Source organism: Tiliqua scincoides, chromosome 7, assembly GCF_035046505.1.
Source record: "Tiliqua scincoides isolate rTilSci1 chromosome 7, rTilSci1.hap2, whole genome shotgun sequence".
Lineage (NCBI taxonomy): Eukaryota > Metazoa > Chordata > Lepidosauria > Squamata > Scincidae > Tiliqua > Tiliqua scincoides.
In genome coordinates, this window is record NC_089827.1 from 57,940,247 (window position 1) to 57,954,020 (window position 13,774).

General features: G+C 43.1%; 1 protein-coding gene across 2 annotated transcripts in view; it reads right to left on the reverse strand.

Moving 5' to 3' along the window:
- Positions 1-3,369, reverse strand: part of MRTFA (myocardin related transcription factor A) — a 34,378-nt gene extending 31,009 nt beyond the window's left edge. For both annotated transcript variants that reach the window (XM_066634623.1, XM_066634622.1), the window contains exon 1: positions 3,309-3,369. In XM_066634623.1, the coding sequence (XP_066490720.1) occupies positions 3,309-3,315 (7 nt within the window). In that variant the 5' untranslated portion in view covers positions 3,316-3,369. The remainder of the gene's footprint in view (positions 1-3,308) is intronic.
- Positions 3,370-13,774: the final 10,405 nt, after the last annotated feature.

Genomic DNA, 13,774 nt, shown 5'->3' on the forward strand with positions numbered 1-13,774 from the left:
GACATTGGCACAATCACAGTGTTTCTCAACCTGTGGGTCGGGACCCACTAGGTGGGCCGCAAGCCCATTCCAGGTGGGTCCCCATTCATTTCAAAATTTTATTTTTAATATATTAGACTTGATGCTACTATGGTATGTGACTGCATTTGGGGAAATGTTACTATACTTTGAACAGGCTACTATGTATATGCTTTTAACAATGATAGTAAATGGGACTCACTCCGAGGCAAGTGTGGGTAGAACTGCAGCCTAGGATTGTTAAAAATTTCCTGCTTGATGATGCCACTTCTGGCCTTGACATCACTTCCGGTGGGTCCTGACAGATTCTCATTCTAAAAAGTGGCTCCCAATGCTAAAAGTTTGAGAATCACTGGCTACATGTTACAGGGAAGGATAACTAGAATTGTACAGACCACTGGTAGAGATTTAAAATCAAGGTGTTATTTATTGCTGTCATCGGGGAGAGAAGCCATAGTGGTGGTGGTGCTGCCCAAGATGCCAACTCCTTAGGCCACTTTTACTGACTTGATCTGTAAGGAGCATACCAGGTTGGAAATGGAACAAGAGGGTGATAGGGTCTTTGCTAGCCCTTTCCATGGAGACTCAGGGAAATTCCCAACATTACGGGGTGACTTCCTCACAGGTGCTATCTGGGGAATCCCCACCTCTCAAATTTCACCACACACACCAATTGCTGAATTTAAATCTACCCCCTATCTTATGTGAAGTGATAACTAGAGGCACCCTGCTAAAACTTTATGAATTAAAACTTGCTTCTCTTTTCCTTTCCACCTCTCAGAGGAAAACACAGATTTAACAATCTGTTATTTGGCAGCATTGTTATAAATAATTTTTCTTTCACATTCTTGTAAAATATGACCGAATTTTTTTAAACAATGTCTAAACAATGTTTTTTTTAAAACAATGTTTAAACAATGTTATAAATCTAGAATTTGCTCATATGCTAACAGTTAATCAGACTAAGGGCACAATCCTAATGCGCTGGAACAGGCAAGCCAGGAGGCTTGCGCTGCATCCAGCGCAAGACTGACCAGAAACGACTTAGCCAGAGGCAAGGGGAATCTTTTCCCCTTACCCTTGGGTAAGGGCTGTTGGCACCTATGGGTCTCCTCGGACTTGCACCACCTCCTGAGGTGGCACAAGTCCAAGAAGAACGGAGTGGCTTCAAGCCACTCCATTCTCCCCAGGAATGGAGGTTGGGATGCGGCATAACTGCCGGATCCCAGCCCCGCCTCCCGCTCCCTGCCCGCCTGCCCCGGGGACACCCATCACCCACCCTCCCCCGCCCAGGAACGCCTCCCTCCCTCCTCCTCCCCGCCCCCCCATGCCTACCTTGCGTGTTGGATCATCTGAGCCTACGCAAGGAGCTGGGGGAAGCTGGTGCAGAGGCGTCCGTCAGCCTCTGCAGGCTGGCACTACTTGGAGCGCTGGCCTGGCTTCCTCCTGAGGAGGCGCAAATGTGCTTTATGGCACATTTGCGACCCTCCCAGGCTGGCCCAGGGATTTGGGCCAGCATAGGGCGTAGTTTGGATTGCACCCTAAAACTCCAGCAGAATAAGACATCAGGAGGACTGTGGAGTAGCACGTGTCTTCCGCTATACTGCCCGAGAAAAGAAAAGTAACCAAAAGCTAGTCATGCAACACTGCAGGCGTTTGCAATTTCTGTTATGAAGGCTGTTGTTTTAATTGATGGCCCTTCTCCCTTTGACAAGATCCTTAAACTCTCTCTTCATCACAGTACTACCAAGTTTGGATTTGTTTATTGCACTACCACATCCACTAAAATGCCTTTTATACTGAAAAGTTGTGATATAAAGTCATCAAGCTTTTCTCAAATGGGTTATGGCTAGTGTCATTGCCCCTCAAAATAGGGTAGCATGTTCAATCAAGTTTCATGTGGCTCTTTTAGGAGGCAACTGAAACTGCAGAGGAAGAGGTTAAAATAACTCCAGTAGAAACTGGCATCAAGTACACAATAGGCTTATAGAATTGGTGGTGACAATATTTGCTTGGGTTTTGAAGGGGCTAGATACCAAAGTTCCAAGCAAAGCAGTCTGAAAATGACACTTCAGAAGTCCTGTATTTGAAAGACAATTCTCAAAGCCATTATCGGGTAAGAAGGACCATTTGAAAACATGTAGTTGTACCTACAAACTGTGCTAAGGTTGACAGTCAAGATCAAAGCAATGTGAAACTACAGGTGCTGAATAGTGCGGAGATCATCCATGGAATGATCTAACAAGTCTTATAAATATGATCTCTAAAAATATAGGCCTGAGTAGCAAGAATTTAAGACAGCAGGAACAGATTAATGTCCAGTATGCCAAGACAGACAGGAGAGCAGTGAGACAAAGTGCTCCCCTCAACTCCCTGTTTGCTTTTCAGTATTTAAAAAGGCAAAGCACCCAAACCCATTTCAAGCATAATAATATGTTCTATATGCATTCTGTATAACTAGCCCATCAACTGGTAAAAGTGTTTGCATACAGAGTTACAGCTGTAACTGCAAGAAGTTGTCTTTCTAAATAAAATGTTAGTGTTTTTTTACAACTGCAACATGCAAGAAACTTCTCTTCACTGTACCCAACATAAGACCTTTAGCATCATTCTAGTGAATCTCAAAAAAGTATGAACAGCAGCTCCAAGAAGGAAATCCTTAAGAGAGCGACCACCCTTCATGAAGGCTTCAAGATTCACCTGCCTTCCCATTTGCTCTTGTGTTACTGCTGCAGATGCTGAGGTCTGTGCAGGTCAATTTCTCCCACAACTTTCCATATACGAACATTTTGTTTAAGCATTACTTAGCCATGTATACGTTAATTTCATCTTCTATTTTACCCATAACTGAAGTACCACCAACTGTACAATTTGTCACCATGCAAGAAAACCTGCTGTCTACAGGGCCGCACTTTGGTGCAAACATGCGCACAGCTATATTCAGGCTGAAGAATGACAGGAGCAAAGCATTAGGCAGAAAGCTTGCTAGGAATGTGATTACCACACAGTCGGTATTGCAAATGTTAACATGGCAACATTCTCCCCTAAAACATCTTAGTATCAAGACAGACAACTACTTCTTTCTTGGTGCACAAGCAATATTTCCAGTAAACAGAGAGTATATTGATCCCAGAAACTGTAAGTGGCTTTATTCAACAGGGCTCCAACCCTCTACATGGAGACCAAAGTGACATGATCTCACAGGGACAGACATTTCAAAGTTACCCCTTTCAATTTAAAAAGGCAGCATTTGTTCAAAGAAGAGGAAGAAGAAAATAAGTTCTACTTACGAGGCATGATCCCTTGGCTGACCAGCTCCTCCCGTGTCCTTCGCTGCTGGAGCTTCAACTGCAGCACTGCAAGGAGGCAGACAAAGAAATGAGTGGGACACAGGTTACTGTGACTTGCCACCATGCAAAGCACATTTTCCTGTTCATTTTAATTTCTTCTAGCTCCACAACAGTAGTACAGATGAGAGAAGCCCTGTCATCCCCACCCAACTCTAACACTTGCAATTGCAGAAGTGGCCTCAGGCACCAAGGTTTCCGTATTCAGCTGCAAGAGCAGAGAGAGGAAGTTGCAGCGTTTTAGTAAGTTGATAAAAATCCACCAAGTATGAAAAACAGGGGCTGTTGCTCAAGAAATCCTACAGCACCTAACTCTTCTGCATGTGTTGAAAGTGCAAAGAAAAAAAGCATACAGATACAATGAGCTGCAAAAACAAATTCAAAGTATTTGTTCATGAACACCAACATTTCTCACATTAAGACCAATGTTTATCAAGATCTATCAATCTCCCCCCAAAAGTGACATTTTAAGAACTTTCAAAGTTGCTTCATTTTAGGAGACAAAGGATTCTTCAGAAATTACTTAGGTGTCCTTACACAAGGTCATGTAACACCCCATCATTTCCTCAGAACATACCTTAATTATCCTTTCATCCCCACTACCACAGTAGGTCTAGAGTGGCAGAATTTTTTTTTTCCAGTTCCTCAATGGATGCTTAAAAATGAGATGCAACTCTAAAATACATCAGTAAGGATATAGTTACTCTGAGTTTGTTAACCTGAAGTTAAATTAATTTTGGATCTCTGTCCTGGACTTAGGATTTTTTTTTTCTATGTAGAACTGACACAAATGATATCCTAAACTAACAGCTTGAATGGAAACATATCACATTCATGCAAAAGCATGCAAATCATCTACAATTATGTGCAAATAAAAGACACGAATAAGTTGAGCCTTCAGCCCAAACTATATAGTACATGTGGTTCCCCACACTGAGTACAAAGCACCAACTTTGTTGAGTCATTCCATCTTGGGGTGGTTTGGGTAGCTGCGGCCATAGAAAATGAGGTAGCACTTCCTGAATGCTAATGCTATATCCCAGGAGCCAAACAGAAATGGACTGTATCTTGCCATGTCTCTGCAGATGCAGCAAAGCCCCCAAAAGACATGATTTGTAAAGCTATCACTGTTTTAGCATAGGGATGACTAAAATGTGGGTACATGAAGTGCAGAAGCATGAAAAACATAGATTTGAAGGACAATATATGAGGGCTGCATGGTGGGTACATGCCTGAAAAAGTAGTAGGGGTTTGTCCCAGTGGCAGGAAAAACAGACCTCCATGTTACCTCTCTGCTCTGCTTCCTGACCCTCAAAATGAGAATTTACTACTATGAAAGAGGTACTACTATAAACTTGAGAAAACAATGTTAAATATCAAGGGTGTCAATCCAAAAAGTAAGCACACAACACAGATTGTAAACCTATCATAGCATAACCCACCTGCCCAGACTGCACTCTTTCCCGTCTGCAAACCCTATTTTGATTTCTAATGAAAACTAAAATGCATTTTAAACTGCTTTTGTTATTGAACGCTACTTGTTTCATTTTCACCTGGACATACACAAGTTGGGCACCTTATATACAAGTTATCCAAAGAGTCAGACCTAGGGGTGCAACACAATTATCTCTGAAAAAGAAAAGCCAAGCAGCAACAGCAATAAGTTTTCCATCACCTTTGAAAAATATTTTCTGATTATGAGCTTCCTGATTTTCACAATATCTTGTCTTGGTTTTGATTTCCGAAGGATTGCAAAATTCACATCAGCACACAAGCCTCAGTTAAAAAAAAAATGCTGTACGCCTCCACTAGAGAAATTCCTCCGTCTTCTTTACTGGACAGCAGTTAAGCACAATCCATGTTCAATGGGCAGGAAACATGCTGTGCAACCAAGAATGCTTCAGCACAACCTAAAATTATTTTTTTGGGGGGTGGGGGGTGGGAAAAGAGGACCAAATTAAATATTCTTCCAATCAAGACCTGCTCCTAAGCACTCAAAAATCCATCTGCAGTGCCACACTACAAAATAAAAATCAACTGAATAGATTAATATAAAAGTATCCATCTTGGAGAGCAGTATCAAATATTCCTTTTCTATGCCATCTTCCTTCAAAATGAAAGCATTTTTTTTTGTTTTTTTAGAACAATCCTACTGCCAGAATAATGTGGCAATCAAATGAAGCCACTGAGAGGGTGGGTCAAAATAGTTGAACAGCAGAAACCGTTTGAATAGGAAGTGAAAACACCCATATTTGTAACTAGATGAAAGTACATGACGGAACTTCAGGTACTTTGAAAGTCACTACCCAAGAAGTATGCCAGAATTCTACTATTAAAAGAACCCTACAAAGAGTTACTAAAAGAACTCCATAAGAAAGGAAAGGGATAGAAACTGTACTTTTCAAGTTTGTATTATGTTAAGATATTTATAACTATATCTCCATTTTTGAAGTTTATAAACACCTCCCCCAACTCAACAATCTGCTTTCGGCTCATACTACTTCAGACCTCTGCTTCCAACTAAACTTCAGCCCTGCTCATGTCTGCATTTCAGTCTTTCCAGTCATCTGTGTTGCTGCCAGGGCTACACAGACTACTTTTCCACCAAACAGTAGGTTTGAGCCCCATCAGATTAAACTATCATTGTATCTTTGCAGGGAGTCAACACCACTAAAGCTGCAATTCTACGTGTGAATACAGAGGAACTTACTATAATTCTGAGTAAATATGCAAATCTTTGCCCCATTTTGTACTCTCTAAGTTTGGTTCATACATGTTCAAAATTAACATGTGCTCTTTTCAGAGCTGGTAGTTATTCTACTTCCAACAGAAGCTAGGGGTGAGTATTTGAGCTTGTGTTGGACTTTGAGGGAAAGTTTCATTACAACATTCATTTTTGTGCATCTGTGAAGACCAGGGTTTCTCAAATTGTGAGTTAGGACCCACTTGGTGAGTTATGACCCAATGTCTGGTAAGTCCTGGGTTGGGCCCTCCCACCTGCCCTTGTGTCCAGTTGTTCCAAATCAGAGCCCTTGAACACAACTGGAGGCCACACTAGGCCACCACAGATCTCAGAAGGCCTCTGCAGGACTCCAGAAGCAGCCGGAAAGTCACTTCTGGTTTTACTTCCAAGTTCATGAAAGTGACTTCTGGTTGCTTCCATAGGCCTGCAGAGGCCCAGTGCCAGAGAAGGAGGTGGGTCATGATGCCCTCTACCACACAATAGGTGGGTCATGGCGGAGAGAAGTTTGAGAACCTCCAGTATAGACCATGCTGTTTCATTTCAGACATGACCCAAATTTGTAAGTGTCCCAATACCAAGTCCAAAGACAGTCTCGTAAGGTAGATGCTAATAGTGATGATATAGCAACTCTAATAAGAACTGGTGCCTTCTTTGATCATTCATGGATAGGTGAGCCATGGTTTAAAAATGTACATAAATAAACATCAAATCTCCACAACCCAACAGTGACTCTGGTAACTTATCAATGCAGATATGTCCCACTAAAGAGCCCTTCAGGAAGTCTTCCCATCATGCATCTCTGACCCATATTACCCCTGCTAATTGGGCAAGAGGCACTTTTTCAAGTGGGTGCTCCTCTTTTTAGCAGGGGGAGAGTAACTGGCCCACCTCACCCCAGCAGTGTCTTTTCTAGTGGCTGTCTGCTGGTGTTCTTTTTGCATCTTTTTAGATTGTGAGCCCTTTTGGGACAGGGAGCCATTAGTTGTTTGATTTTTCTCTGTAAACCGCTTTGTGAACTCTTGGTTGAAAAGCGGTATATAAATACTGTTTGTTTATTATTATTATTATTAATAATAATAATAATAATAATAATAATAATAATAATAATAATAATAATAATAATAATAATAATAATAATAATAATAATAATAATAATAATATCAGCTTCTAAGACTTGCCTTTGAATAATCACTGCTCACAACACATATTCAGAATGGAACATATTTGGTTGTAATGCTCAGACCTTTAGAAGGTCTTTGAGTCTTTGATTAAGAAGGAAGAGTTAAAAAGTGTACTCTTGAGGCAAAATAGGTATAGTTCAAAACACTTAACCAGTTTTAAAATGGTTGTATACAGCAGAGGTTGCCAGTGCTACAAAGCCAGAACATGATGAACCCTGAAGCTGTATAGTGCCTAAAGCTGTAGTCATTTTCCAGACATTCCAATCATTTCCTGCAGTCTACACACAAGTTTAAATACAAGGCTAAATTTGCTGCTGTTTATTAATAAACGGGCTTTGGTCTGTAAATGAAACACAATGCTATTATGAAGTAACTAGGAGAACACCACTTTAATCCATTGATGGCTGAAGGGGAATGTGAACCCTGTATGCTCTTTGGCAGATTGCACAGCTCATAAGCAAGTAAGTGAAGCAGCCAGCAAAGAACACCTAAACTGAAGGGATTATACGGCTGCATATTCCATCTGGGAGAAGAGGACCAGCAATAATTGGTACTATAATGCAGCACCAACAGGGAGTAAGGGGAAGAACCAACTCCCATCTCAACTTCTCACTGAAGTGTATAGTGCTTATATGATGTTTGTGAATGTAAGGCTTACTGAGTATTGGACAAAACTTTTGAAAACCATAACTGGGCTAAAGGAAGCCATCTCACATTCCATTCCTACTTTTACTCAGTGCAGAAGTCAATGACTGCTGAAGAATTCAAACTGTTTCTTTACAGCTTCCTTAGCAAACACAATGAGGAGGAGGAGGAGGATGTGTTGATTTAGTCTGTAATATCATTAGATGAAACTCGCATTCTTGTTTATATTCATGACAAGGAATCACAGTAACATAGAAATGCTGAGAAATATTGAGCTGGTTCCCTTTGGACTGAGAAAGGCCCACCAAAGCAGATACAAAATATATTAACACAGAAGCAGTTCCTCTAACTGCATTTGAACTAAGAAAACATTTCACTCTACTCCAGTTGGTGAAAGGATAGCGTCTCTCCAAAATCACTTACTACATGAGAAACAGAAGGAAAGTAGTTCTTTCCCCCCACTCCTGAAAGGTTCAAAAGAAGGCTGTATTGCTAAGGAAACTGTCAGTGAGAAAATCTGGTCATTATCTGCATTCTAGTAGGGCCTCTGAAGACAGCCAAGCAAGAGTTTCCAAGGAGTCTAGGCAAATAGAAGATCGTCATTTCAAGAACATCAAGAAAGATGGCTAATTCAACAGTCATACTAGATCCTTGTCCCTTGCAGGCTAACTTTTTTCCCTCCCATTTGACTCTGCACACTTTGCTCTTTTCCTGGGAAGCTGATCTAACTATAATATGTTTTTCCAAGTAAACAAAGACAGGCAAAATAAGGCTTCAGAAGGATATGCAGTGGGCTTCCTATAACTCAAAACTTTAGAAGCGGGGGGGGGGGGGGGATGCAACAATTGGCTGATAGAAAGTTAAAACACAGTACAGGAAGCTCTGATGAGTGCACAAGGTAATTGAATCAGGAAAGAAAATCAATCACAGTTCCAACATATTTTAAGACAAATAGTTTGGAGGAAGGGGATAAAAACAATGATGACTTAACTATAACACTTCTAAAAAACCTGTTACCCCCTGCAGCCATCATAGCTTCTGGTTTTGCTTTTTTGGCTTGTCCCTTATTTTTACTAGAAAGTTGCAGTCATTCTATAAGACTACAGGTCCAGCCTTGTTATACACGGATTTTACTCAACATGAATGGCCACTGCAAATGAGAAGAAATGTGCTGATCCCTGGAGAAGGGGAAAAATGCATCCCTTTAAAATCAGTTTTAAAAACTGAACAGTCCTTTAACAACAGCCTTGTTAATGAGAGAGAGAGAGGACAGCTGGCTGACAAACCATCAATCCTTCTCTCTCCAGGCGACCCCTCCCTTCCCCCGGTCACCTGAAAGAAAGGCGATCACTTTGCATTGGTGAAGGGAGGGGCTGAGTGTAGCGCCTTTCTAAGCACTTTTTCAAATTGATTTGCTATAGTGTGTTTTTGCCATCCACGTGAGTGGTGAGTGCTTGGAATGGAACCCACACTGTATGCAGACTTATTTGCAACAGGGATAGAAGTATACATGTACTATTTATTCTGTAAACATCCTGACTATAAAACATGCAGTCAGACAGTTTACACCTTCCAAAATGGCTTCTATTACTTGTGCATCTTACACTCAGTACATAGCCTTCCAGTCAAACATATCTGTTGATGCTACATGGCTTACTATGCTAATGAGATTTCTAAAACGTGCAGGAGTTCACAAAAGTGGTTTCCTTGGTGACCATCCCTCCCAGCTCTAGCAAGGATCTTTTCCTTGGGGAGGTTAGAGAAGAACAAGACAAAGGCAGGGTAGGAGAAGAAATTGGGAAAGGTAGGGTGATGGGATGTGATAGACGGTTTGGCACAATGAGAGGATGCGGGGACAAAGGAGCGAATAAGCAGCCCATCCTGGGGCATTCCGTGTATAAATGCTTTTATGCGAATGCCCGAAGTCTACGAGCAAAGGTGGGAGAACTGGAATGTCTGGTGACAAGGGAAAACATTGACATAGTGGGCATAACGGAAACCTGGTGGAATGCGGAGAATCAGTGGGATACCGCAATCCCGGGCTATAAACTCTACAGGAGGGACAGGCAGGGGCGTGTTGGAGGTGGGGTGGCCCTTTATGTTAAGGAAGGGATAGAATCCTGCAAAGTAGAGATTGAAGGTGGGTCCGACTCCACCGTAGAATCTCTGTGGGTTAAATTACCAGGCTTGTGCAGCGATGTAATACTGGGGGCGTGCTATCGTCCTCCAGACCAGAAATCTGATGGGGACCTTGAAATGAGGAAACAGATCAGGGAGGTGACAAGGAAGGACAGGGTTGTAATCATGGGGGACTTCAATTATCCTCATATTGACTGGGTCAATTTGTGTTCTGGTCACGATAAGGAAACCGGATTTCTTGACGTGCTAAATGACTGTGGCTTAGATCAGCTAGTCACGGAGCCCACCAGAGGACAGGTGACTCTGGATTTAATTTTGTGTGGTACGCAGGACCTGGTTAGAGATGTAAACGTTACTGAGCCATTGGGGAACAGTGATCATGCTGTGATCCGTTTTGACGTGCACGTTGGGGGAAGAATACCAGGCAAATCTCTAACAAAAACCCTTGACTTCCGACGGGCGGACTTCCCTCAAATGAGGAGGCTGGTTAGAAGGAGGTTGAAAGGGAGGGTAAAAAGAGTCCAATCTCTCCAGAGTGCATGGAGGCTGCTTAAAACAACAGTAATAGAGGCCCAGCAGAGGTGTATACCGCAAAGAAAGAAGGGTTCCACTAAATCCAGGAGGGTGCCCGCATGGCTAACCAGCCAAGTTAGAGAGGCTGTGAAGGGCAAGGAAGCTTCCTTCCGTAAATGGAAGTCTTGCCCTAATGAAGAGAATAAAAAGGAACATAAACTGTGGCAAAAGAAATGTAAGAAGGTGATAGGGGAGGCCAAGCGAGACTATGAGGAACGCATGGCCAGCAACATTAAGGGGAATAATAAAAGCTTCTTCAAATATGTTAGAAGCAGGAAACCCGCCAGAGAAGCGGTTGGCCCTCTGGATGGTGAGGGAGGGAAAGGGGAGATAAAAGGAGACTTAGAGATGGCAGAGAAATTAAATGAGTTCTTTGCATCTGTCTTCACGGCAGAAGACCTCGGGCAGATACCGCTGCCCGAACGGCCCCTCCTGACCGAGGAGTTAAGTCAGATAGAGGTTAAAAGAGAAGATGTTTCAGACCTCATTGATAAATTAAAGATCAATAAGTCACCGGGCCCTGATGGCATACACCCAAGGGTTATTAAGGAATTGAAGAATGAAGTTGCAGATCTCTTGACTAAGGTATGCAACTTGTCCCTCAAAACGGCCACGGTACCAGAAGATTGGAGGATAGCAAATGTCACGCCTATTTTTAAAAAGGGAAAGAGGGGGGACCCGGGAAACTATAGGCCGGTCAGCCTAACATCCATACCGGGTAAGATGGTGGAATGCCTCATCAAAGATAGCATCTCAAAACACATAGACGAACAGGCCTTGCTGAGGGAGAGTCAGCATGGCTTCTGTAAGGGTAAGTCTTGCCTCACAAACCTTATAGAATTCTTTGAAAAGGTCAACAGGCATGTGGATGCGGGAGAACCCGTGGACATTATATATCTGGACTTTCAGAAGGCGTTTGACACGGTCCCTCACCAAAGGCTACTGAAAAAACTCCACAGTCAGGGAATTAGAGGACAGGTCCTCTCGTGGATTGAGAACTGGTTGGAGGCCAGGAGGCAGAGAGTGGGTGTCAATGGGCAATTTTCACAATGGAGAGAGGTGAAAAGCGGTGTGCCCCAAGGATCTGTCCTGGGACCGGTGCTTTTCAACCTCTTCATAAATGACCTGGAGACAGGGTTGAGCAGTGAAGTGGCTAAGTTTGCAGACGACACCAAACTTTTCCGAGTGGTAAAGACCAGAAGTGATTGTGAGGAGCTCCAGAAGGATCTCTCCAGACTGGCAGAATGGGCAGCAAAATGGCAGATGCGCTTCAATGTCAGTAAGTGTAAAGTCATGCACATTGGGGCAAAAAATCAAAACTTTAGATATAGGCTGATGGGTTCTGAGCTGTCTGTGACAGATCAGGAGAGAGATCTTGGGGTGGTGGTGGACAGGTCGATGAAAGTGTCGACCCAATGTGCGGCGGCAGTGAAGAAGGCCAATTCTATGCTTGGGATCATTAGGAAGGGTATTGAGAACAAAACAGCTAATATTATAATGCCGTTGTACAAATCGATGGTAAGGCCACACCTGGAGTATTGTGTCCAGTTCTGGTCGCCGCATCTCAAAAAAGACATAGTGGAAATGGAAAAGGTGCAAAAGAGAGCAACTAAGATGATTACGGGGCTGGGGCACCTTCCTTATGAGGAAAGGCTACGGCGTTTGGGCCTCTTCAGCCTAGAAAAGAGACGCTTGAGGGGGGACATGATTGAGACATACAAAATTATGCAGGGGATGGACAGAGTGGATAGGGAGATGCTCTTTACGCTCTCACATAATACCAGAACCAGGGGACATCCACTAAAATTGAGTGTTGGGCGGGTTAGGACAGACAAAAGAAAATATTTCTTTACTCAGCGCGTGGTCGGTCTGTGGAACTCCTTGCCACAGGATGTGGTGCTGGCGTCTAGCCTAGACGCCTTTAAAAGGGGATTGGACGAGTTTCTGGAGGAAAAATCCATTATGGGGTACAAGCGATGATGTGTATGCGCAACCTCCTGATTTTAGGAATGGGTTAAGTCAGAATGCCAGATGTAGGGGAGAGCACCAAGATGAGGTCTCTTGTTATCTGGTGTGCTCCCTGGGGCATTTGGTGGGCCGCTGTGAGATACAGGAAGCTGGACTAGATGGGCCTATGGCCTGATCCAGTGGGGGTGTTCTTATGTTCTTATGTTCCTTCTTCTCAAGAGGGGAGTGATGAAGCTCAGGCAGGTGTTAAAGTTTAAACACTCAAAATGCCCTCACTGACGTGCACGTACTGCTCTGTACACACATGATCTGTAGCTAAGCCTCCCATTAGTGATAACTGTAGCAGTAGCTGCTGATGCCCTGGTACTGTTTGACACCTCTCCCACCTCTCATATGCTTTTCTGACTGTTCCAGCAGCAGAAAGAACTGTCAGGGAGGTAGGACAAAAGTGTGGATCAACTGTGCCCATCACAGCTGAAAATCCTGAATCCCAGGGCTTCCCTGGTCCACCCTCATTTCATTTCTTACTTGGCAGTACTCCTGCCCTCCCGCACTCCAGAAGACTTAGGACTCTGACTCCAACACTGGCCAAGATCAAAGCAGATCTGACCTATCTACTGCAACTGCCCATTCTCTGCAGCAGCACCCAGCACTGAGATGAGTCAAGACATGTACAGGTATGTCTGTCTGTCTGTCTGTCTGTCTTGGCAGTATCAGCACTAAGAATTATTCAGGGAGGAAGCTTTGTGAGCATGGAACTGTTTTAGCTTTGCTTTTATGACTTTCCACATGCAATACTTTATTAATGTTTATCAGTGGAGACAACTATGAAGTAAAATTCCTGGAGAGCTTTTCCCCCTCTTTCAAAATAAAATTACGTAGAATCTGACAGTCAGATTCAGTACTGACTAAAGAAAACACTTCTTCACTCAATAATTAACAGCTGGAAGAAAACCTCTGTTAACAAATGCATATTATGTCCCACAGCCTGACAGTGTGCGGGCTTGCTTACAAATAAGTCCCAATGAGTTAATGGTCTCCAAAGTGCCACAGGATTCCCACCTCTTGAAAAGTTCATCATTCTCCACTTTCTCAATAACATTTTGTAGACAGGGATGCAAAACAGACACCTGACAATTGGCCACACACTATCCTTCCCC